Source organism: Triticum dicoccoides, chromosome 3B (assembly GCF_002162155.2).
Source record: "Triticum dicoccoides isolate Atlit2015 ecotype Zavitan chromosome 3B, WEW_v2.0, whole genome shotgun sequence".
Taxonomy (NCBI): Eukaryota; Viridiplantae; Streptophyta; class Magnoliopsida; order Poales; family Poaceae; genus Triticum; species Triticum dicoccoides.
In genome coordinates this window covers 863,208,709-863,235,525 of record NC_041385.1, presented here as the reverse complement: position 1 = coordinate 863,235,525, position 26,817 = coordinate 863,208,709, and the positions used below count along the sequence as shown (strand labels likewise).

Genomic DNA, 26,817 nt, shown 5'->3' with positions numbered 1-26,817 from the left:
GGAAGAAGAAGAGCGGCGCCGGGAGGAGGCGGCGCCAACAAAGGCCAGTGCCTTGCGCCGACGCCTGTCGGCACGCTCCACGCGGCGCCTTGCCGTCCTCTCTGCCCAGAAGGCTTTCTCAGTGGCGACGTCCTCCGGGTGGCGCCGGCGCCACTCCGCCATGGCTCGCTCGTCCTCCTCGGCGACGAGGAGGCGACGCTGCAGCCGAACATGCTCCGCACGGTCCTGGTCCGTGATGAGACGAGGCGGAGGGGCGACGCGCTGCGCCTGCTCGCGCGTGAAGACGTCCCGGAAGTTTATCTGCGACGGGGGCTCTCCAAGCGCCACGCCGCTGCGTCGTGCGCGGTCCGGACCGAGCCGAGGCCGAGCCGGACGTCGCTGGACCGGATCTCGGCGGAGTACCAGCCGTTGGGGCGCTCGCGGACGCCGCGGTAGCCCGAAGAACCCTGGCGGCGCGGCGGCATGGTGATGCGGTGGTGGCGGGGAAAGCGGCGAGAAAGACTCGAAGCGGTGAGGTGACGAGGGAAAGGGCACATGGCAGTGTGGTTGAGCGCGTGGCGAGCGCCGAATTTTATAGGCGCGCACGAAGCGGCGCGCCAAATCTACCGCGCCAGCTGCCGCTTTCTCCCGCGCGCGCAAATGCTTCCCATGCATGCTAGTTTGCCGCCAACGCTGGAGCGCGCGAAACCGGATCGCGCGTGCTGAAAAACGATTTTACCGCGTGCACGTCTTTTGGCGCGCCTGTTGGAGATGCTACTCTTAGCAGCTACTTTTGATATGTACTCCGGAGTATATGCGTGCACCCTGTAACTTGTACCACCGTGATTTGGAAGCAATATAAAATCGAAACAGGCTCCCTACGAGCTTGTGGTAATACGCCGGCTTTGCGTGCGTACGTGTGTTCCTTCGTGAGTTTTTTTAATGAAAAACTTTCATTGATTAAGTGGGATCATTATAGTCTGCATTACAAAAAATATCAATCTCTCCCGGATTACTAAGTAGCCAAACTGCTGTACGTTTCTCTACCTGGCCCATGTGAGCTAGAGCATGAGCGACTTTGTTCCTGCTCCTTATCACATGTGAAAATCGCATGTTCTCCTATCTCTTCTACCATTCTCTTGATCTCCCCTTCATATGACGCACATGTTGGAACCGCCAGCCCCTCGCCTCACTCCTCCTAGCTCTCTCGGACGCCGTGGCACGAACCAACGAAGAAGAAGATCAGAGGAAGGAGAAGGACACGGGGACACGGTGGATTTTCCGGCGCACGAACGCCACTTCCTGAGCACGAACTCAGCACAACACCACACGCTTACAATGATCACCGCAGCTGCCTTTATACTCGGGCAACGCTGGGCTCCAACCCACTCGCACCTGCCCACTCGCGCGCTCCGATCGGCCCGCTCTGCACGCCCCGCGACGCGCTCCGCGCGCGCGCCCTGCGCCGAGCCCTCAACGATCACGCGCTCCCGCTACGCTCGGATCACGCACTGACCTAGTCTACACACACACCCGTGCGGTCTTCACCTGCACGGACACGCCCATGCACCACACGCACACCTACACACACTGCTCGCCGCGTGCCCGACACACCCGACCCAGCCAGCTCGCGCCCATACACGCGCTGGTCGTGTCCGGTGCATCGCCGCGGCTTATTAGCCCAACACTCGCGCCCTAAGCCGCGACTCAGAGCAGCCCGCCGTCCTCGACGTCGCCGTCGACCAGCAGTGCACGCTCCGGTGCCGGCCCCTTCTACCACTTCGGGCACTCACGCTTGAAGTGCCCACGGTCACCGCACTTGTAGCAGCGGCCGCGCCGGTTCCCGCCGAAGCCCGACGCCTCGCTGCGCGCCCCGTCGTCGTCGTCCTCTCCACGCCTGCCGCCCCGACGCTGCTCGCGCGCCCGCCACTGCGCTGCGGTATACAGCAGATGCTCGCCGCCTTGGTTGCCTCCGTCCTGCCCGCGCCGTCGCAGCCTCTCATCGAAGGCCTTCAGCCGTCCCAGTGCGTCCTCGAACGCCATGTCGTCGACGTCGCAGAACTGCTCGATCCCGGCCACCGCCGGGTACAGGCGGTTCGGCACCGAGTCGAGCAGCTTCTTGACGAGAGCGGCGTCCTCCAGGGTCGAGCCCAACGCCGCATAGCGCGCCGCCATCCCTCCGAGCCTGCCGGCGAAGTCGTCCAGCGTCTCGGCGTCTGCCATGCGCAGGAGCTCGAACTCTCCGCGCAGGGTGCCCAGCCGCGCTGCCCGCACACGGTCCGCGCCAACGAACCGTGCCTTCAGGGCAGCCCATACCTCCGCGGCGGTCTTCTTTGCCGCCACCTGCAGCAGCAGGTTCTCTGCGAGCGCCCCGAGCAAGTACGCCCTCGCCGGCTTGTCCTTCTTGGCGATCACGGCCGCCGCCGCGTCCTCCGGCACGACCACCGCCTCCCACAGCCCGGCCGCGTCAAGGTTTGCCTCCATCTTGATCGCCCACGCCGTGTAGTTCTCGCCGGTGAGCTGCGGCACCGTCTGCGTCAACGATCCGCCCGCTCCGCCGGTGTACGGGACGATCGACATCACCGGCGCGCCCTGACCAGAACGAGGCTCTGATACCAATTGTTGGAACCGCCAGCCCCTCGCCTCACTCCTCCTAGCTCTCTCGGACGCCGTGGCACGAACCAACGAAGAAGAAGATCAGAGGAAGGAGAAGGACACGGGGACACGGTGGATTTTCCGGAGAACGAACGCCACTTCCTGAGCACGAACTCAGCACAACACCACACGCTTACAATGATCACCGCAGCTGCCTTTATACCCGGGCAACGCTGGGCTCCAACCCACTCGCACCTGCCCACTCGCGCGCTCCGATCGGCCCGCTCTGCACGCCCCGCGACGCGCTCCGCGCGCGCGCCCTGCGCCAAGCCCTCAATGATCACGCACTGACCTAGTCTACACACACACTGCTCGCCTGCACGGACACGCCCATGCACCACACGCACACCTACACACACTGCTCGCCGCGTGCCCGACACGCCCGACCCGGCCAGCTCGCGCCCATACACGCGCTGGTCGTGTCCGGTGCATCGCCGCGGCTTATTAGCCCAACAGCACATGGTGACCTGTTGGTGTCGCTCTAAATGATCATTTGCGCAGCAACCAAACTGTCATAGGAGCCGAACTCCAGGCTCTCGCGATGTTGATTCCTTGCAAGCATGGAGCCAGCTCTGCTTCAAGCGCTGAAGAACAAGACCGGAGGTAGCGACAAGAGGAATAGATGACTTGACCTGAATCACCGCGGAGAACCATTCCAGCCCCTCCGGTGCCCAGCTCTTCCTCAAACGACCCATCTATCTTCAGTTTTGTCCATCCTCTTGGTGGTTTGCTCCAGCATGCATGTATTACATGCGTCTTGGTGCCATCATGGCCGGCATGTTGCTTACCATGGTAGGAAACGACCATCTTCCCTTTGTCCATGTCAGCGAATGGGTGTTGTTTGATGCACATAAGGGTGTCGATGTAGCTGCTCAGGAAGCCCGTGGAGGCTTCAATAGGTGAAGCTGGCTTGTCGTGAGTGAGTTCATTGTGCACGTGCCAGGATCGCCAGAGCGTCATCAGCACTTGTAGTCGTTCTTCCGGCTGGCATTGGAGCAGTAGTTGGAGTAGCCACTCTGTTCCTGTATTTTGGATATCTTCCAGTTTAGGCATGCTCTAGAGTCCTCCCATGGCTCGCCATAGGCGTTGGGCAAGCGGGCATCTGCACAACGCGTGGAATGTGTCCTCACGTTCCAGTCCACAAATAACGCAAGTGTCAGTCACCACAATGTTTCGACGCTTCAAATTTGCCGCAGTAGCAAGAGAGTTAGTAGCGACCCGCCAGGCAAAAACTCGTACCTTCGTAGGATCAGGGCACCCCCACAATGCTTCCCAGACAGCACGTGTGCCGTCTGGTGCCCTGCTTGTGGCGCACAAAGATGTGCAGTACTTTTCATCATGTGCAAGATGGTAGGCTGTACGGGCGCTGAAGATGCCCTTAGGGTCCGGTGTCCAGGCTAATATGTCATCGCCCAGTCGGCGTGGCGACGCCTTGATCTGAATGATGGCTTGGACGTCCATAGGCGTGAAGTATTGTCGAAGGAGTGCTATATCCCAACACCCTTGGTCTTGAAGGAGCTCCACCACCCGTCGGAGGCGGCAATTACCACGCATTGTGATAGAACGATAAGAGTGAGGGCGAGGAATCCACGGATCCCTCCAGATCCGAATTTGTTCGCCATTGCCAACACGCCAAATGATGCCCTTCTTGAGTAGTTCCAAGCCATATGTAATGGCTTTCCAAGTAGATGATGCGTTCCCTGCAAAAACGGTATCCTCAAGAGAGCCATTAGGGTAAAATTTCTCCTTGAGAACACATGCACAAAGAGATTCTGGTCGTGTTAGGAGTCTCCAAGCTTGCTTGGCCAGGAACGCTTGGTTGAACATACGGAAGTCACGAAAACCAAGTCCTCCTCTACCCTTCGTGTCACATATTTTCTCCCATGATCGCCAATGTGTTTTCCTCTTGCCATTCTTGGCTCCCCACCAAAAGTTTCTGACTAGCCGAGAAAGATCCTCGCAGACTGATGCTGGCAGTTTGAACACCCCCATTATATATGTGGGTATCGCCTGGGCCACTGATTTGATCATTGTTTCTTTGGCGTCTTGTGAAAGAATATATCCCCACTCCAGTATACGCCGTGTCAGACTCTTTTGTAATTTCTGGAATTTACCACACTGCATCCTACCATCTGGGGTTGGAAGCCCAAGATACTTCCCCTCAAATCTTGTTGTTGTACCTTCAAAATCTGGCGCACTTGAAGTTGATTGTCCCCTGGACAAGCATTCCCAAACTGTATAGAACATTTTTGGGGATTGATGAGTTGTCCTGTTGCTTGTGCATATTTGTGTATCACATCTTTAATAAAGGTAGCTTGCTCCTGATTTGCCTTGAAGAATAACAATGTGTCATCTGCAAAATGCAAATGAGATACACCCGGGGCTCCCCTGCACACTTTAACTGGATCGAAATTATTTGACACCACACCCTGTCTGAGGAGGGCAGGGAGACCATCAGCAACAAATAGGAGTAAAAGTGGGGTTAGGGGATCACCTTGCCGTAGCCCACGCGATGGTGCAAACGAATCCAAGATGGCTCCATTAAATTTCATGGAGTATCTCACGGAGGTAACACACGACATTATCCACTCTACCCACCGGTGAGAGAAGCCTAACATTTTCATCGCCCGCTTCAAGAAATCCCAATCCACTCGATCATATGCCTTGGACAGGTCAAGTTTATATGCACAAAAATTATTATCCGGAAATTTCTCCTGATGAATAAAGTGCAAACACTCAAAAGCCAACAGAGCTTTATCAGTGATCAAACAGCCTGGAACAAAGGCACTCTATGACGGAGAGATGATATCATCAAGAATAGGTCGCAGCCGATTGACTAGGCACTTTGCCACAATTTTGTAGACCACGTTACATAAACTGATGGGACGAAAATCTGTGAGGCGTGTGGGAGTTGGTACCTTTGAGATTAGCTCTATGACCGTCTCATTGACACCCTGGGGCATCACACCAATATTGAAGAAATCCTTCACAGCATGTATGATATCTTTTTTCATGACTGCCCAATTCCGTTGAAAAAATCTCTCGGGAAAACTATCCTTACCAGGAGCATTGAGAGAGGACCAATTTGAAACAAGCTATCTGAGATTTCTTCTTCAGAGAACTCCGCACAGAGGCAATTCATGTCCTGAGTCACCTTTGATTCAAACAAGTTCTACAAAGGTTCCCGCACCAGGTTCTTCTCCTCCTCAAAAAGCGCCTGAAAATAAGAGTTAACCATCCCACGCATAGCTTCCTGGATACTATGGCAGACCCCGTATTCATCCACTAAAGCTTTAACCTTGTTTTTATGCGCACGCCAAACTGCCCTCCTATGAAAGAATTTTGTGTTTTGGTCATCATCACACCAATCCACTCTGGAACGTTGCAGCCAAATAAGTTCCTCCCGATACTGAAGTTTATTCATATGATCTGTTACCCTTCTTATCTCTCTCCTGTCCGCATTCATACTCAATAATTCTTCTAACTGGGAGCGTGATTTTTCCAGTTCACGAGTGACGTACAAATTTTTTCCTTGCTCCATACTTGCAACTTGTTCATAAGCTGCTGCAGGCCCTGCCGAACATCACCAAGGTGCACCATATTTCCTGCATCTCCCCAGGCTGACTCAATTCTCTCCTGTAAGCTAGGCTCACGCTCCCAAGCAATTTCATATTGCTTATGTGTTGGTCTGCGTTGTTCTGTAGGTTCCTTTTCACAACATAAAAGGATAGGAATGTGGTCCAAAAAAGCACTAACAAGATGAGTGACCGCCGCATCAGTAAACAAATAACGCCATTCATTATCTGCGACCACCCTATCCAATCTGACCTTGGCATTTCTCCTCCCCTTGCGTTTGTTATCATAAGTGAAAGGCAGCCCCGAGAAACCCAAATCCATGACGCCACATACCTCTAGAGTATCCGGAAGGCAAGCGTCTGTTGTTCACCTCGGGGAGTCAGTGATAGATGTTCAAAAGACCACATGGCTTCATTAAAGTCACCCAAAACACACCAAGATAAATCTGACTGCATCTTCAAGTTTTGCAACAAGGACCACATGTGGTTTCTGTTCTCGACACGGGGTTCTCCATAGACACATGTGAGTCTCCACTCAGGTTTTGTCAGGGACACACGAATGTGAGCATGAATAAACCTTTCATTAACTTCTTTAACATCCACACATAATTGCTCACACCAAAAGAGAGCTAAAACACCACTCAGGCCAGCACTATCACAACCGGCAAAACTACTCAAACCCAACCTACCACGAAGCCGGCGAACTTTTTCAGATTTTTGTCTAGTTTCACACAAGAAGACCAAACGAGCCTTGGTGGTCTTCAGAGTCCCACCAAATCACGAGCTGTCGTTTTGTTGGACGCACCCTGACAGTTCCATGCTAAGCAATTCATTGCTCCTGATGGGGCACCACATTTGGCCCCGTCAGTTTACCGGCGGCCCATGGGCCGGTTGCCTCCAAATCCGCCTCACGCGACAAGCTGCTACCATCCTCCTCCAGGTTCATCTCTACCACATATTTTTGCTGCATACCCACTTCCTCCTGCTGCTGCACCTCCACCTTTCCTTTTGACTGTGTCCCTCCTACAGGTGTGTCCGCAAAAGGAACAAGTGTGTTCCTCTCATTAGCTTCTGACTCCAAAGTCCAAACCCAGCATGCCGTCAATCCCATCATCCTGCCTCTTGCCACGCATTACATCATTGTTCTCCATACATTCAGCCATACTGCTAAAACAGGCCACAAAGGAGCTCAGAACACGGAACACTAGTCTCATCTCTTCTATTCGGAGTACAGTAGATGGAATTTCAGTCCTCAACAACATCTCGAAGACCCGAGCTGGCCTCATGGACGCATAGTATACATTCTAGACGATCGCCAAGGCATCCACGTTCAGGCTTGCTACTGCAAGGTCCATGGGTTCCACGGTAGCTGGCTTCGGGTGGGCAACTCCCTCACTGGGTGTCCCATTATCATCCCCACCAGCCGCCAAGTACACCGCAGGAACCAGTCCAAGGAGTTTGCTGGTATTGGCATCGTCGTCGACTGTGACGGAGGGTCTCCTAGTATGATATGCGACAACTTACGATCTGGGGGCTCCCTGTGACGCAGATCAATCTGTTTGATCTTAGGAACCCTAGGGTCCGTACCGCACATCAATGGTGGGCCGTCCATGAACTCAACTTTCTGAAACAATAGGACTTCCTCCTTCCCAGATCAGACCAAGGTTAACTTGGAGACAGCTTCCTCCCGGGTAGTGTCGGAATCAAGGTGAACGATGACATCGGTCACTATTTCCAGACACATAAGGGGTTACGACAAGGTGATTCCATGTCTCCTCTTCTGTTCAATATTGTGGCAGATATGATGGTCGTCATTATTGGCAGGGCCAAGCAGCATGGCCACGTAGAGGGTCTCGTTCCTCATCTTGTCGATGGAGGGGGTTCCATTCTACAATATGCTGATGACACTATCCTCTTCATGGAACATGATATGGCTAAGGCTCGTAATATGAAACTTATCTTATGTCTCTTCGAACAATTGTCTGACCTAAAAATAAATTTTCATAAGAGCGAGGTGTTCTGCTTTGGGAAGGCCAAAGACGAGGAACACAAATACAGACAACTGTTTGGGTGCGAGTCAGGTGCCTTACCATTCAATTACTTGGGTATACCGATCCATCACCGTAAACTCTCCAATAAAGATTGGAAATGTATTGAAGAACGAATTGAAAAAAAACTAAGCTGCTAGAAGCGTAAGCTTATGTCATATGGAGGTCGGCTAGTCCTGATTAACTCAGTACTGACTAGTATGCCGATGTCCCTTCTGTCGTTCTTCGAAGTTCCGAAAGGAGTTCACAAGCGTCTTGATTTCTTTCGATCTCGTTTCTTTTGGCAGTCCGATGAGGCCAAGCGGAAATATCGTCTCGCGAGATGGGATATCATTTGTCGACCTAAAGACCAAGGGGGTGTCGGCATTGAAAACTTAGAAATCAAGAACAAATGTCTTATGAGCAAATGGCTCTACAGACTGGAGACTGAGCCGGAGGGTATGTGGTCTCAAATCTTGCGTAATAAGTATCTGCATTCGAAAACGCTAGCCTAGGTTACCATGAGACCGACTGATTCGCCGTTCTGGAAGGGACTTATGCGCACGAAGGACCTATTCTTTCGTAGAGTAAAATTCTTGGTTGGCAATGGCATGTCTACAAGATTTTGGGAAGACCCATGGCTAGGAGAGACGCCCTTGGCCATCCAATATCCTACACTCTATAATATTGTACAACGTAAGGAGGATTACGTGGGTACCGTCCTTCAAACAATTCCCTTGAACATCCAATTCAGACGAGTGTTAGTTGGTGAGAGATGGACCGCCCGGATGCACCTGGTTCGGAGATTGATAGAAGTTCAACTCACCGATCAACCGGATTCAATTCAATGGAAATTAACTCCGAATGGGAGATTTACTGTGAAATCTTTTTATATGGATCTCATTAACTCTGGCCCCCTATCTCGGTCGTTACACATTTGGAAAGTTAAGATCCCTTTGCGTATTAAAATTTTTATGTGGTTTGTTCACAAGCAAGTGATACTCACCAAGGACAACCTAATTAAGAGGCGATGGGTAGGTTCTTCGCGGTGTTGTTTTTGTGATCATGACGAAACAATACAACACTTATTTATTGAATGCCCACTTGCCAAATTACTTTGGAGAATGATTCATATAGCTTTTAATATTAATCCACCAGTCGATATTGTGTCTTTGTTTGGGACGTGGTTAGCTGGGGTGGAGCAGATTACTGCGCTCGTATTCGGATTGGAATATGTGCGCTATTATGGGCTATATGGAACTGCAGGAATGATATGATTTTTAACAGACAACACACTTTAACTTTTTTGCAGGTTATCTTCAGGGCTACAGCTTGGATCTGTACGTGGTCCTTACTCACTCCTATGGACTCCATGGAGCCTTTGGTTACTGGGTGCAACCAATGGGAGATGGTAGCTCGGGTTATCTTCAACCGGTTCGGATGGCGCTCGCATAACAGGATAGGAGTCTAGAGAGCTTATCATATTTATCTTCATTGTGTCGGTTGACTTGGTTCGCATGTAATTTTCCTTTTTTGGATTTTCTTGGCTGCTCCGTTTTGTGAGCTGTAAGACTTGTTCGACGATTTTGGTTTGTTAATAAAATGGCCGCATGCATCATTGTGATGCAGAGGCCGGGGGTACGCCTCCATTTCAAAAAAAAAAGCTTCCTCGCGGGTCGCGTTTGCACGTTCCTCCGAGATACAGGCGGACAGAGCCGCAACAGGTCCACCCTGCAACCCTAGGGCGCATGTGGAAACGGAGCCAGCCTGCTTTGCGGCCGGCGAGGTTGAAGATGGCGGCGGCGGGGTGATCGCCCGAGGGCCGCCAAACCCTAGATGTATCGGGCTCCGTCTTTTCGCATCGACGGCATTACTATGTTCCTTGGTGAGTTGACCGATCAATCAACGTGTATTAGAAGTCAGCATAATTTGTAGGTGACCTTGCATCGGCCAGGCGGTGCATATATCACTCCCTAATAATAAAGCACGGATTGGGTCTCCGGATTCACCGTCGCAATACGCTTTCTTCTCATGTCATAATACGCTTTTACAATTTGTATGAAGAAAATCGTAATATAAACGAGGTGGTACTAATAGCATTAGCACCTTGGTCCGTCCGACCTGGGTCGCCTATTACTATCGCACATCGAGGTAGTTTTGCAAAAAAGTCTCTCTCCGTTTAGGTATTCAACCCGCAGTCTTGGTCGTAAGTCAGCCGAACCCGTACGAGACATAAAAAAATTGCCCAGCCACGCACGTCCAGGCCTCCCAATCCCATCTCCATCGGCAGCGCAACGCAACCTCCTGCCCTGCCCTCACCGCGCGCCGCCGGACACACCCCGCCGCTGAGCGCCACCACCGTCTACCCTCCTCCCATCGGGATGCCCTCAGTCCAAAAATCCATCCACCCAGTCCTCTCCTCGATTTCCAAATCGAGCCTACTGGCAGCCTCCCTGCGCAGCTGTGCCCCCGCGCCTCTGCCTCACCGAGCGCCCGACCCGGCCGTCGTTCGTCGCCAACACCCGCGGATCCGGCCGCCCCTCACCCTCACTATGGGTTGCACCTCCCAGCGCCGCCGCCCCTGCCAAGCTCCGCCGCTGGAGGATGAAATTCTGTCAATGTCCACTGTCTTCAAGTAATATTGTAAGTTCTGTCAATGTATACTCTGTCTTCAAGTAGTCGATGTTGCTAGAATACTTACTGTCATGTGCACACCTTGAGATCATGGCCAGCACACGACTCAGGTCATGGCTTGGTGCCTCATATAAACCTGCATAAATATGCCAAAATTGTACTGCAAGTTGCATGGGTAGCAGTGGAGAATCCACACGCTTGCTGTTGTCCCTTGCAGAGGTCCAGGAAAAAAAGTGTAGTGGTTCAGGAAAAATAGAGAGGAGCTGCTCTGTTATTCATTTAGTCAATATTTTGGCCTATCTCCTTCTGTATTATGATTTCCATCTTGAGAAAAAAAAGGCAAAACATGTAAAGCTGTATGGTTGTTCTATGTTTGCAATTTCTTGTTTTGTGGAGAATTAAAGGATCGTGTAGGCTTGCCCTTGAATCCAACTGTTTTTAGTTTTTTAGTATCCAAGGAAAATTCTTGAGATGACGGAAATGAATTGTACTCTCAAGAAAAGGTGGAATACGAATTGGATGGAAAGCTAGAGCTACAGCAGGTTGGCTGTCGAAACTCGCAAAATCCTTTTCAACTTTACATGTTTTATCATTGCTATCAAGTTTTGTTTCGGAATATGGCTTTCTGAACATCTTTTGCTTAATCAGGCAGAGCATAGTGGAGGGTCCGCTTCTACCTCACATGACCTCTCCACCGCATCATATATGTTTTGCGGCTCCGTGGCTCCATTAATTGCAGTAAGGTGCTTGTGCCATCCATGTCTGATTTGTGCAGCCATCATCTGTAGCATTGGCTGGAGCCGTCATCCGAAACAGTTTCACTGATTCTCAGGCAAGCAACGTGATTTTTCCATGTGTTGATTCAATCTGGAAAAGTCAAGATCACAAATGCTCTTAGGATTGATTAATGAATTGAATTACAGGAGTATTGGCCGTCCAGACATTTTTAGGGACCTTCTAGAATTAAGATTTGACACGAAACAAATTGTTTTCTACGTTATACTGTCATTGCTAACGTTGTTGATCTCGAGCTGCATCCTCCATAATAGTGACTTCAAATCTGAGGCTGGCTAGAAGAACATATCTCTATCAGCGCGGTTACCCCTCTGGAACATTGTCATGCTAGCCACCTGACACTCGGCATATCCTCTCCCTCGTGGCATCCAGCTTTGCTGTAGGGACCAAAAGGTGCTCCATCACCGGATTCATCATATTGGAATCCTCTCTTCTTGTGTGGTTTAGTCAACTTTGTTTTCCTGTATGGTACAGTTGGGGTCTAGATCGAAGTCGGCTGAGCTATTGGGTGGCTCTGAAGATGTGTTTGTGTTAGAGATTAGTTTACATGCAAAGTAAGTTCTTTAAGAAAAGTATTACTGCGCACCACTCCAATTTGTTCCTTGAACTGATAAGATCTGGTCCAGTAGTACTGCTGCAAATCCGAGGCAAGACGTTCTGCATGTTTCTATTATCCTGCACAATAAGCAAGCACATACACTTCAAATCATCCGTTCTCTTGTTCCCCAAAATAAATTCATTCGTTCTAACCATTAGCCATATAATTGTACAGATAGACCATATAAATGGGATTCTTTCTGTAAATAGAAATCAACCTGATTTGATTATGTTTCATGTCCATAATAGTTTTCTCTTGGTAGAAAAAACATAAACATGTACATACAGATTATATTTCTTCTCATTGCAAGAGGATATGAGGATTTCTACTATTATACTGACAGAATGATAGCATCACCTCAAGCATGTAACCGTGGGAGTTAGACTTTCACTAATGATTTGGTAAGCTGTCTATACTGCCTCGAGGGGGGAAGTTTTTATCACTGCTTTTTGGTTGTATTTATGTAAGAGGCATGGAGGGAGCTGGAACTAATTTGTGATTTCTCCTGGACATTTTTTTCTTCTAAAAAGAGCAAGTTTCCCGGTGATCAAACATTGTACATCAGAAATGTTCTTCATCGATGCCCATCCCAATTGCTAACAATTCTTTTGCACTCTCAGGTTTGTGCTTTTCTGTGGTAATTTACTAAACATACTTTGGGTTATGATCCTTTGACATACACTTATGCCCTCCCCTACACATTATTTTTAGGTTGCCAAATATACTACGAAGGAACTATAGCAAGTGAATTGTTGAGTTTGCCAAGCATAATGGCACACCTAATTTTGGCAGATCATATAAAGAGGATATCGAGCAAAGATGATTTGAGATTTACCCATGACTATATGCGGTTCCTATAAACTCCTGTTGCATGTTTAATGATTGCCACAATAGTTTCTTTTAATGCACCAGAGAATTATATTTTTTGTATCAGGTAAATAATTCTTTTCTCACTGTTATTTTTCCAGATCAAGATCGAGATATAGACAAGGGGTAATGGCAGCTCATGCAGTGGCAGAGTGCTGGGGAGGCTGCCGGTGTCGTTGCCGAGCGCTGGGGAGGCTGCTGGTGCCATGGCCGAGCGATGGGGCGAGCTGCCGTGGTGGATGTGGGAGAGCGACCAGTAAGGCAAGACAGAGTTGTGTTGTTGGTTAGGTCCATGGCGAAGTTCCACGAGATGGTATCAGATTTATTGGAGGATATACATGATGACTGCGGCTGAGAATAATATTGCTACTCCTGCAATTGTGTATCATGTGTGAGAGGATAGAACAGAGAGAAGGAATATGAGGCAATTTTGTTTGCTATATGCTTTGTGTGCCGATGCTTTTGTACGGAGAGAGACACTTCATGTGATGTTGCTATGTGGCCTTCTATGCTCTGATGTGTGCTAACTTTGTACAAGGGACATTCATATATTGGAATTCAGATTTGGAGCAAGTTTGTTTGTTTTGCTTTGTACTGATGCTGCCCCTATTTGTGTGATGCTGCCATTATTGTAGAGAGAAAATACAGTGAGAGATGGATAGAAATTGCTATCTATTTTGTGTTGTAATTGTTTGTTGTCAGTTTATTGTTGCAGATTGTTGTGACGGAAAATCAACAATATTTGTTTTTCGGCACATAACTGCGTATGCGGCTGGACTCTTTATACACTGTAATTATGTAGCCACGAATCGCGCCAAAGCGTAGCCAACCTTAGTCTAAGGAGATAGAGAAGTACTGACAAGGTGGCTCGTTCGTAAGTTTGAGCCGGCCATAAGCTCGCTGCTCTTGGTCGCTCCCAGCAAAGAACTGCATGCTGGCTGGAATCTTGCTCAGGTAATATCTTCAGTATTGTAATGGCAAACTGTATTTTTGATTATTTGAGCAAATAATTTATTTCTGCATTTTTTTATGATTAGGCCATGCTTATTGGGCTAAGAAGTGATATGATTATATTTTCTCCCGTTGCAACGCACGGGCATTTGTGCTAGTAGACGTAAAAGAAATTCGTTGTGATTAGTCAACGGTGGTGCTTGGTCGTCTTTCATCGTTGCGTGTCCCTGGAAAATACTCGGTGTGGACCAATAGATGCGCATCTACAAAGTCCATTACGGCCAGGCTCCAATTGCCACAAGTGGAAATTGTATGGCTTTTTTAAGGGGACAGACAGCGACGGGGGGAGGGAGTAGCATGGAGGAAAGAGGTCTGGCAAGAGGTCTGTGATATTCAAGCGATGGTTGAAAGGACAGCATGCAGATGGTTGAAAGAGGTATGACGTTTGCCCTTCCAAATGAGTTGTGGTGTAAGTGTAGGCATCCACCTGTCAGTGAGCATCATAGATGAAACTTCAAACTGGCACCAGCCAGGGGTAAATAAAACACTTTTTTTTTCTATTATAACTGTACATGACATAATCGATCAGACGTCTAACGTTCGTAGGAATCAGATGAACTGAAAAAAAGAAAATTAGATATGAACCATATACGAATGGCGCACATATCTTACTTTTTTGTTCATATGTTTATTTCTCCGTTCGATTGTTTACTTTTATTTTGAGGTGCGGTCAGTCTTCAGCAACTTAAGGGTTTGATAAATGATTTTTTCAATGTCAATTCGGAGAATGCGATTTGATTAAACCGTTCATCCAATACCAAATATTTGGTCAATGCGATTGACCAATTGATGGCCTGGTGCCATCATGGTGCAGCGACTGTGGGGCCAGCGAGAGAGCATCCCGATGCATTTAAAGATACAAAAAGTTGCATACATGGTCCGATAGGTATAAGGGCAACTCCAAGGCGCATGACCCCAAACGGACGTCTGTTTCGTCCTCTTCTCGTCTGTTTGTGACAGGAAAAAGGACACTCCAGTCCGCTTACGGTCGTGTGGCTATAGGTGCGCCCAACCGGCACGCATCGTCTCAAACCATTCAGATTTGTGGACTTCGATTTTTTGCCGAACAAAATGAACTTGCAAATAATACGAAAACATAAATATAAACATTAACATCCACATATCCATAATACCCAAGTCCAACACAGGTCTTAATTAAACTAAAAGATAATAATAGACATAAAAAAACAAGTAATAGGCCCGTCACCGGTGGCCGATGTCGTCTTCAGGACCCGCCGTCCTACTCGTCGTCGTCGTTGGTGAGGTCGACGTCGGGAGGTGGCTGCCAGGTGTCGGCGGCGCCTGCACCACCTCCTCCCGTGGCTCCTGCTCCTGGTGTGGTTACCGCACTGGCGTGGCTAACCATGGGCTGACCCACCGAGTCGGCCATTTTCGGTGTCGAGCACGACTAGCTCCATCGCTGGCCCACCAAATGAGGGTTCCACGTGGCGACGGTCGGCTGCTCCACGACCTCCTCCTTGACATCGAGGTCCTGCTCCGGGATGGCCACGTCGCCAACCGCAGAGAGGGCCCGCCCGGTTTGCAGGCCATCCCATTACCGCTCATCATGGGTGGCCATGGAGTCCTCCATGACCCGCGGCGGCGGTGGCGGGGACAGGAATGGGGACGGAGAAGGCGCGCGCAGACGCCTAAGGACCCCGTGTTTGGGGAGGGTTGTCAGCACGAGAAGGATGGGGGTGGCGCGGGCTCGGAGGACGACCGGTAAAAAATGATTGTCGTTGCAGGTCGTGCTCGTCGCGGAGCCACATATCCCATAACGTCAAATCCATGGCGTACCTGGAGTCATCCAGCAGATTCGGCGGCAGGCGCGCGCGGCGTCTGCTGATCTCCACGTGGCGGCCGCGGCCGCTCACGGACACTAGTGGGATGGGCACGCGGTCGCGGGAGAGATCCGAGTTGTTTGGCAAGTGGACATCTCCCCATGGCAATGGCGTCGCGGTCTCCCAGTAGCACCGGCAGACGTCGACGCAGATTATTTTTCCCGTACATAACCACGCGGCTACAAACCTGCGTTTCCAGCATCCAGTTTCCTGACAGGGACCAGCCTTCGAGTCGCCGTGGCTGAAGCCGCGTGCATCGCCTCTGTGATGCCTTCCGTCTGCAGATCGCCACATCTTCACCGCCAGTATGGCCCTGCTCCATTGGAACCTAAGTTGTGGTGCGTCGAGTGGATTTGTTTGATGGGAGGTGGAAGGAAGGTGGGGAACAGAGACGGAGACGACGCCGAACTTCAAGGAGACACGTCCTTTTCAGCCATTTGGGTTGCGGCCCGACACGTTTAGCTTTCTTCCTTTTTCTTTATTTACGACGGGCCGACATGTCATGTCCGCGTCTCGGTTACTAGAGAGAATCAAACCTATAGTGGCACAGTGACAGTCTAGGCCCAGCTCGGTCTGAATTTCGACCGACCACCGCGTTTAGCAAACAGTACGTCTGCTAACAGTTCGCTCGCTACGGTCAATGGCACATATCCCTAGGAGGTGAATTCTGGACCAACGGTCAGATAAGGGGGTGTCTAGGCCCCCGGGTGCTAAAGATCCATTCTCGAAATCGACGACAAGCTGACGAGACACGCGCGCTCGATCTTGAGGTTGAGGGCAAAGTCAAGAAGCGAGTCTGATTTTTTTCGTGTCTTGGCATCTGTTTTCGTGAAGCCAAGTCACCTCTAACTTCACTTTTTAACGTACGTCACAGGATCCGGCTCCATAGCAGATACGTCCTAGGATACCCGATCAGCGCCGGCCGTCCTCCTGCTGTGCTGGTGGTCCGCAAGTTGGCCGTCTCGCCCGCGCTCCTGGCGTCCCACACTGCTGCTTCTCCAGTCCTGTGGTCATGCGTTATGGCCGCCCAGAGAGAGGGCTGACGGAGATGGAGATAGCCTGCATGGACGTTCCATCATCTCCTGGTATGATAGCCACCGTGTGTGCAACGTACGTCGACAGCGACCAGGAGCAGCGAGGGAAGGCAAGACGATCCATATGCTTGGCTGATGCGGTTTGTTTTATTTCTGGTGGTGAACCGCTAGATACATTAGCACAACCAGGAATCAATCAATTCATTCTTTGACTATATATAGTCTTTCAATTTGTCCTTTGTGAATTTAGTCGGTGCATAAACCTATATATGTTTAGCAAATTATTGTAGATGATTTATCGTCAAATATATAATTGCAGATAATGATTCTAGATGATATAGCAAAAGCACCATTATACCAATTGCACACAAATTAAAGCATGCTTCAGATTCAAAGCCACAGGGCCAAAACTAGGGCACAAGACATGTACTATCTTATACTCACAGAAACTGTAGTGAGCATATGGTTTTGGGTGCCACAAAACAACGAAAGGGTTATGCGTCTAGCACTATGCACTATTAAATATCGGTAATGGTACCCAGCTGACGTTCGTTAGGAGAGAGGTGGCAAGCGAACGTCATTTGATGGCAGTTTTAGTTGTGAAAAAAAAAATCAAACGACAACAGTTATTTTGAAACGAAAAATGCCTTCTTTGAAGACACTGTCATGTCGCTCAGAAGAAACTGCCACCCCCTCACAACTAAAAATGTCACCTAGAATGTTAGCGTATGGCACCCTTCCAGTCGAACGTTCGCAAGTTACGAGCGTCCTTAAATAAAGGATGGAGGAAGTGTAGGTAATCGTCCGTGACATTCTTAGTGAATTCAAAGCGGTTGCCAAGGAGCTTCGTCATGTAAGGCCCTCAATAATTTGATTCAGGGCCCATGAGGTAGATGGACAGCGCCACGATCGACAGCGTCACCAGACCCACGGCCACGATCACCCTGCACCGCCCGTAGCCGTCCGGCTCCGCCATCGCCGTCCTCATGGCGCCGCTCTCCATGTCGCCGCCGGCCATCGCTCGATGTCCTGTTGTTACAAGTCGTACGTACGGTACGGAGCCAAGCCTGATAATAGACGGATTTGTTGATCCAAAGAGCCCCATTATAAGAAAGCTTAAGCAACAAAGAAAAAAAGAACAGAGACATCGACCGTGCTGTACTCTGATCCGCTCCGCCCACATCAATCGATCAGCCAATGTCGGTGGCCTTGACATCCGGTCCGCCTGCGCCTGCTCCCGGAAGCCACCGTAGCGGAACCCCCGGTACCTGTAGTGGCCTCGCTCCCTGTTCTCGTCGCCGTGTCTGCATGACGCAGATGACACGAGGACGGCGCCCTCCCGCCGGAACGCGAAGTAGCACAGCGACATCCTGTCCACCTCCGCCCCGGGCAGGCGCCACCATCCGGTGCTCCGGGTGTTGGAATTTAATCTAATTTGGGACAGCCCAATAGGAACTTCATAAATTCTATAGGCTCACTTAGCCCATTTGCCTCATTCGTGCAAGCAACGGTGCTACTAAAATTTAGTCTCACATTACTAGTTTGGTAGGAGTTCGACCTTCTTATAAGAGGGTTGTTTCCCCACATGTATGAGCATGAGAACAAGAGGGGTATCCACGCGCGCTCCTCTGCCGTCCGCCGTTGTGCGGCTCACGACGGGTATATGAATGGTCACATGGGAGCTGAAACGTTTTGCCGTGCGCGCCTCTTTGGTTGTAGGCTGTTCGCTTCGTCTCTCACTTTTGATTCACCTCCCATCGCAGCCTGTTAGCCTCCTTGTCGTGCGCCTATAAAAGAGAGGTTGCTTCTTTACAAAGAGACATATCATAACATCACCTTCCTCTGGCCACCGAGTTCCTAAGCACTGAGCTACTGCTACGATCTTCCCCATCCCGGCTTTCGGCGTGCACCGCAAGTCGGGACAGAAGGCCTCCAAAACCCATCTCTTGAGTCCTATACGGGAGAAGGGTGATGAGGTTTTTGGGAGCGCTCTGCGCGACTACTGATTGGTTCATCACGGACGCTCCGGACACCGACGACCACTTCCCCGACGACGACTTCTTCCCCGACGTTGACAACCTCTTCGACAACATTGCTGGCAAGGACATTGACCCTAAGACCAGTGCTTCTGCCGCTGTTCCGTACGTCTTTGTGTTCTCTGTGTTCAAGATCATGCCACAGTTTCTTGCTCTAGCCTTTCTTGTTCTAGCCTCTGTTCTACATATGTTTTGTTCTAGTTCACGTGTGCGGATGCTATTTGCCTTCACTATGCTAGTTTACATGACTTGTTTCATCTCTACTATAATAGTCATGTTTTATCTATTATTTCTGCTAATATAATCATATGGTAAATTGCTCATATTTCCAACACCGGGCTCCTACGCGTCGCCGCTCACCGCCTGCAGCATGTCGCCCACGTTTACCACCAGTGCACCCTCCACTGGAATGATGGGGCATCAACGACCTCGATAGAGCACCTACAGGACACCCACCATGTCCTGGTTCAGGATCGACATCACAGAGCTGTCGGTGTGCGCCTCCATCCCCAAGTGCCGCCGCCAGGCGCCCGACCCAGCCGGGTACCGGTACACACGGAAGATGCTGCCGCGCTCCGTGAGGTACGAAGGCCGCTGCTCAAGGCGTCGAATAGCTTTTGGGTGATGCGCGCTAGCTGCTCCGTCAGGCTCGACTCCTCCTGCTCGAGGTCTACAGTGGGAAGCTCCACCTTGCAATCATTTGGCTGCTGCTCAACTGGAGTATAATTAATTGTTCATTCCAATACACTATAGACGGATCATATTAATTTCTTGCCAAAGATAGGCGCTACTTAACTATGCTCATTAATTATTTTCCATATATATAATACGAAAAGATATCCTCAACTTTGTATTCATTAATTATTTCCATATAATGGATACAAAAGGATATCCTCCTCCCCGACTATAAATACACATACCAAACCTTCTCACCGATCACATTCAAATCACAATCCAAAAGCCACAAGAACACAAGATGAGAATTCCGTTCTTGCTCATCACCATCCTCCTTGTCTCTCTCCAATGCAATGCTTCCCCGGTTGGTGGAAGAGAGAAGGTGACGAACATCCGCTTCTACCTCCACAACACCCATAAGGTGAATGATCCATCCTCGGTTCTTGTCGCACAAAACACCAATGCCACATCCCATGCCCGTGGCTTAGTGCCCTTTAGCTCCGTCTACGTGTTTGATGACGTGCTCACAAAGGGGCCCACAAGTAGATCTAAGGTGGTTGGGAATGCACAGGGCATGTATGTTGAAACAGGGAAAGACGGGTACACGATATTGTTAACTATTGACTATGAGATGACAGATGGTCCATTCAAAGGCAGCTCGTTCGTGATGTTCTCAAGAAATGAATTCAGAAAGACAATCAGGGAGGTCCCCGTTATTGGAGGTCGTGGTGCGTTCCGAATGGCCAAAGGGTACGGCTTGCTCAAGACCGTTTGCGTTGACTGTATCAACTCGGTGAACCCGTCCAAGGGAGACATCATCGAGTATAATGTGACGCTCTACCTCCATTGAGTTTATATATGATGGTTATGTGTTTCTTATAGTGATAATAACATTAAAGGATGATTGAGTTTCTTGGTTATTGCGCTTTGTAAAATTATCACATGACCCCCTCAACCTATCATGTTCAGTTGAACTTTTATAATAGATCTGATGCTTTCGCAAAAAATAAAACCTATCATGTTAAGCTTTCAGGCCACTATTTTTCCCAATAATTATCATATCTTGTTATTTCTAGTCCCGGAATAGCACTATGCGTCCCAAATCATTTTCTTGTTTTTGTGTCTTTATGCACATTTTCCTTTCAAACTAGCAGCCATCAGCATTTTTGTGTGCTGCAATAATAAAAAATATCAAACTGAAAAATATATTCCACAACCTGATGACTGATAATACCCATGATCACATGTCACAAAAGGGAGAGGCATGACCACATGAGGGAGGAGCGACGAACGGAGGCAGTGACCGGCGATGGCAAGGCAGGGGAATTCCAGCTGATAGGGCACGACTGTGTGAGAGTGAGGGGACAAGGTCACAAGGTGGCTTCTTTTTTTAGGCCGTGGGTGCGTTCGTCCTTACGTCAACAGGTAAGTGTTATTGGGCCATTTTTCCTTTCTTTGGCCTAGTAAGAGACCCATAGGTTGATCCAAAATCCCAGGTGGGCCGCGGCCCACCCTGGCAATCCTGTAGATCCGCCCCTGCTTCCTGCAAAGATTCGCCTCTTATACTCTGCTTAAATTTTAGGATGCAAATATCTTCCATCGTTGTCAAAGTTTAATTAAGAGTCTCCAATGTATCAAAGCTCACACACGGGGATTTTTCATACACACTTCCATAGATTAAGCACGACATATGAAATCATTTTCAGTTTTGTTTAACCACTCGCAGAATGAGAATTTTAACAGGTTGGCATGCAAGACATGAATGAAATGATGACCCTAATGCCTCATAAATTAACCTAGTCATATTCATCAGGGGTGTATGATCTAGAAATAAGTATATAGTTATATCATTTACGAACAATTTTTTAAATCCTAAACACTAAAACTTGATGCCTTGAATGATCTATGTTCATTCTCGAGCCATTGAGAATCTGAATACAGGTTTGATGTGATATTGCAACGATAAATAAATACATCACACATCAAGAGATAGTAAGAACATTTTGCATACGAAAATCTCCTTGGCAGCAAAAAAGATAAGTATGATCAGGTAATAAGAACACTAAGCAAAAAACGAGTAATGAGGTTCCACAGTCAGCTTGAGATTCAATCCTGTCACATACATTGATGCATGGCCATGTATTTCTGATAAACAACAAAAATATTGCACAATGAGCTTCCACACTCGGCCTTAGAATCAAGCCTTTGGACATGAAAACTCGGCAAACCTGATGCGGAGCTACACACGACCGAACAGGAAAACTTACCCGTAGCGCTCGACACCACCGGGAGACATGGCGCCAGAGAGAAGATATGCAGCCTGCAAGCTCTTACTTTGAGCCGGATAGGAGATGTGCAGCCACCAAGCTTGGGAGAAGGGAAAGAGAAAGGAACCGTTCCATGCCGATGCACCGCCAAACATGTTCTAAAAATCTACCCATCTAAGTCAAAAAAATACCAAAATCCGTGACAGGAACTAAGAACACTCTAGGTGATGTACATACACTTGGATTATGTACATGTACCAGCAGCAGCAGAAGCTTGAATCCACAGGCTAGCCCTTGGCACGCCGTGTGGTGGCCGGCTGTCCCGGTGGATAACAAGGTGGTGGTGTCTTACTCACGAATGCAACTAAGTTTTTGACGGTGGATAAGAAGGGTGTACTACTCCAACTCATACATACAACAAATTATTAACGCAAGCATATCAGAAAAACCAACAACTCTTATCACATCAATAACAGCTGGTTAGCCACCGCCTTAAACATATTTGGTCTCTTCCTTGCCGGGAAGCTGTCCACGCAACTTTCACCTCCACCTGGGCACAGCCCATCCTCCGATTGACCACTTCATCAGAATGACCTAGAGTGAGGGCAAGGTATTCAAGTGCATTACCACCCATGAGAAATAGCGCCAGCTTCTGCTCCCATGTGACGGCGGCCACACGACGACTCAACGGAACAGAGCCGCCATCACCGATTACGGTTGGCCCTCCCGCTGCTTCGTATTAAAAAACAGTAAAATGGAGCTAGCTACGCCCTTCCATAGCGATTAGAGCTCTTGAACCGTCCGATGCAGCGTTGGAACGTACCAGATCATTCAGCCGTCCACGGTGCATCCCAAGGCAGTTTTTGCTCGCCACACCATACGTCACGGCCTGCCCAACTTCTATGGGCCGCTGCTCCGATGATCAACCTGGGAGTCCTCTCATCGGTCGGGCCGAGAACTGTTAATCGGACCTCCATTTTTTCTCTGGCCCGGTTCGGGAGGCTGACACAAAATGCAATGGCCACGAAGGAGGACGAGGAGGTGGTAACCGCGGCTCACCAACACGCGATGCAAGGAAAGGTACGGGCGACAGCTGGGCTTGTGTCCTTACTCCTTAGCACCGTAAGAATAAAGCTTTTGACCCTTCGTTATCTCCGAGCCATGGCGTTCTCTGTATTTGGCCTCTCTTGTTTATTTTGTTGGGCACCTGGGTACTGGGTATGAGAGACAGAGCAAGGATGTAAAGCCGAAGAGGAGGTGTGTGTTGCATGCCCCGGAGCCCGCAACCACTTCATAATTTAAACTGATTAATCAGGCGGCTTCCATTCTGTCTGGCTCACTTTAAACTGATTTGCTGCTTGGATGCAAAATACAACGTGCATGCAACAATACAATACCAGGTTTGCTTCAAACGAGCCGTATATATACTTGGTTCATGTCGTGTATAACATGAACATATATTTTACAACAAATTAATTTCTACTACCTCTTATTTTGAAACCGAGAATATAAATTGCTCGTTTCACCTTAGGTAGAATCATATGATTCAGAATGCTATGACATAAATCAATTCAACTTTGATATCTTTTGTCATTCCACGAGATTATTGCTCGTTGTATTTCTACCCATAGCTCGTCTGGAATTTTTCAGTTTCTTTCCTTGAGTTATTAAAGGTTTGCATTGATTATTTTTTCATAAAGTGTGAATTTCCCTTATAGAAACGAATGTAGGCGTCGTAGCCTGTTTTTTATAGCCGGTTGTGGCGCTTTCTCGCCGGGTATGGCGTTTTATAGATTTGTTGATCTTTCTCACTCAGATTTTGAGTTTCCGTGAAACTTAAGATCGTGTTTTGATTTTAATAATATGGAATCATGCATCGATCGATGCCTCCTTTTCAAAAAAAAAACAGAAACAAATGTTTTTTGTGTGGAGAGATATTTTGTATGGTTTGTTGACTAACGGATATGTTCGCTCTAAGTTTTATCAAATGTAGGTTTCGTAAGTTTTTTCTTTACCTTTGTTACGTGACATATGGTTTTGAAATAGGAAGGTTTGGTCCGCACACACTTGACGTGACAGCCAATTCTATGGATGCAAAGAGTTAAATTCCATGAGAACGTGACATTCCTATTACCATTGAATTTTCTGCAAAAGTAGAAGACGTAGCCTCTATATGATATAATGTCTTAATTTTTTATGTTGCCCATTTTCTTTTTGCATCTTCTTTTCATGAATGTGATGTAGAATAATAAATGTTAAAAAAAAAGGAAAGCATCTACGTGAGTGTATTAGTTCTGACTTAAACATGCCTAACCCTTTGTATCATCACCCACTGTAATTCAAATTTTACGAAATTATTATAATGTTCAAGTCCTTTCAAACATTTATATTATTTTGTTAAAATAAACGGGCGCGACAACGTGCGCCTTCATGATCTAGTAGAATGATATGATCCCTGAAGTTGCCAGGAGTCGAAGCAGCTACTCTTGAGATGTCGCACGGCCCCTTCAAAGCATTTATTTCAATTGTAGCTTCCACAGGGCTGTAGACCTGTGCACATAACAATTCCACCGAACTTAGCCAACTACCTAGTTCAAGAGTCATGGTCGCCTTGCCTTCACGAAGACGGAGCCGTTCAAATTCTAGTATGCCTTTGCTAAAGTCTTTGTCCGCACAACCATCACACTTGATCTTTAAATCGATCTCAAAATAAACCCTGTTTTCCGAGACAAGCCCTCGACACGGATCTGCCAAAGATAACATATCATCCTGCAAAAGAAAAAAGGTGAAAATGTTGCGTTGGACACCCCCAAGAGTCAAACACGGGTACAGAATAAAGACGCATACCGGCGAGCTGATGTGTTGGGGATCGTCCCTTTCACGCCGAAACAGATAGACACATCGGTAGTCCTCTGTGTCCCTTGCAACAACAGTGCCAAATATGTCGACCGGAAAGCCAACATATGATTCCCTTACCTTCAAGGAAACGACATTGACACAATATGTCATGGCCGACTCACTCATTGGTGTTTTGTTGTTAAGTGGTGGGCCACGGGAAAAGCTAGCTGCGGATAAAGGCAACGATGACAAATCAAAGCCAGCATACAATGTTTGCATCCAATAAAGACCTTAAAAGAAAAGGTAATGGAGCGAAAAATAATCAAGATACTCACTCTCTTTATCTAAGTCGAAGAAGGCAAGGTTGAAGTCACTGAATTGATGACGTACTAAACCATCGACCTTGGGCTCGTAACCGGTGAAGTCTTGGCAACGAACTATGTCGAGAGCCCGTAACGCCTTGTCTACCAATTTTCGTTCTAGGTTCCACCAATCTGCGATGATTTTCATAGCCGCGAAAGCCTGCTCACCAACACCAAAGAGCACAAGCCAGCGAGGAATAATAAGACTGGTTTTGTTGTTGAGGTGAATGAAAGACATGATTAAGTAAGTGGTATACAGTGGAGGAAAGACGTGATAAAGGGACATACATACATACATACATACATACATACATACATACATACATACATACATACATACCGTGTGGCTAGCACAAGATTCACTTGAATGCTCTTGATGTAACTCGGGAGTGAAGACACCGCTGATGTTTAGTGCATGACAGGTCTCATGGGGCGACTTGCCCTTGATCTTATTGGCGAGAGTCCCACAGGTGAGTGCAAGCAACCCTTGGATTTCAAGTTGGTGGGAAGCCTGTTAATAGCAAGACAGTGCTTAAAGAAATGAACAAGAAAAAAATATGGTGCTGATTGTCATTGGAGAAGATACTGGTTATGTACCACGGATATTAGGCTAGGCCAGACAATCATCATAAACTAGACTAGATAATTTGATTTGAATAAAATTGCTGGAGCTCACCAGGATGAGATCGTATAGTGTCTCGAGATCTAGGTCGGCGACGAACTTGGCGTCCCAGGCGCGGAGGTCGTGGCCGTCGGAGTAGGAGTAGGCGTGCTTCTTGCAGTAGTGCAAGGCCTTGGCGAGTGTTTTGCCTTGGACGTTGACGTCGACGGGCCTGCCGGCCGCGGTAGCAGATGGTGTCGCAATGGATTTCCCCGGATTGTCTCGCCTCCCGCTCCGACACCACGAACCTCATGCCGTCCGGGGTCTCGAGTAGGAACGTCTTCTCCTCCGCCGACGCCATCTTTTCTTCTCTTCTCCCACCTGCGCCGCCGATTTCGATAACCTAACCGAGCGAGCCAATCCGACTGGATCGATTCGCTCGCAGTCGCAGTGCACCAACAAATATAATATAGGGATATCGGGCTGGGCTGTGGACAAGGCCTCCCACTCCGACTCCAAGACCGAATCACCCACGAGGTGGAAGAGTTTCCCCTTTCCTCAGCAAGTAGTATTCCTGACCTATATATTGAAGTTAAATAAAATTTACTCTTACTTTCCTGCAAGAAAACTGAATTATATTTTACCCGATTTGCAGATATGGGTAACACTCACCTATTTCTATATGCTCACTGAACTTTTGTCAATCTGTAGTTTACAGGTACAGTTTTACTACAAGTAGGTGAAGGCCTGGTTTACCGTTTGTTATAACGGATGAAGAGAGAAAATTGGCAGAATATGATAAATGTTGTATTGAGCCTCATGGGCGAGTATATATAGGAGTACAATTTTTTTTAACACAGTACAGACGCACTCACCCCTATGAACGCACACACGCACACCCTAACCCTATGAGCACCTCCGAAAGACTGAGCCGGCATATCATCTTAGAATTTACGAAGTCATCATAGGCACCTCGTCGTTGACGGAAACGTCTCCTCCCACTGAATGCGCATTGCCGGAAA

The 26,817-nt window shown here is 48.5% G+C and overlaps 1 protein-coding gene, 2 long non-coding RNA genes and 1 pseudogene across 3 annotated transcripts; 2 read left to right on the top strand and 2 right to left on the bottom strand.

Moving 5' to 3' along the window:
• Positions 1-1,752: 1,752 nt before the first annotated feature.
• On the bottom strand, positions 1,753-2,202 carry LOC119282829. Its single transcript, XM_037562895.1, has one exon. The coding sequence runs from the start codon at positions 2,200-2,202 to the stop codon at positions 1,753-1,755; it is 450 nt and encodes a 149-aa protein (XP_037418792.1).
• Positions 2,203-10,691: 8,489 nt separating this feature from the next.
• LOC119279035 lies at positions 10,692-11,959 on the top strand. Its single transcript, XR_005138034.1, has 3 exons — positions 10,692-10,879; positions 11,313-11,412; positions 11,519-11,959. It is a non-coding gene; the product is annotated as an uncharacterized LOC119279035 (long non-coding RNA).
• A 17-nt stretch (positions 11,960-11,976) lies between these two features.
• On the top strand, positions 11,977-13,225 carry LOC119279034. The gene is made up of 3 exons (XR_005138033.1): positions 11,977-12,664; positions 12,794-12,883; positions 12,975-13,225. It is a non-coding gene; the product is annotated as an uncharacterized LOC119279034 (long non-coding RNA).
• An 11,830-nt stretch (positions 13,226-25,055) lies between these two features.
• On the bottom strand, positions 25,056-26,108 carry LOC119280358 (annotated as a pseudogene).
• Positions 26,109-26,817: the final 709 nt, after the last annotated feature.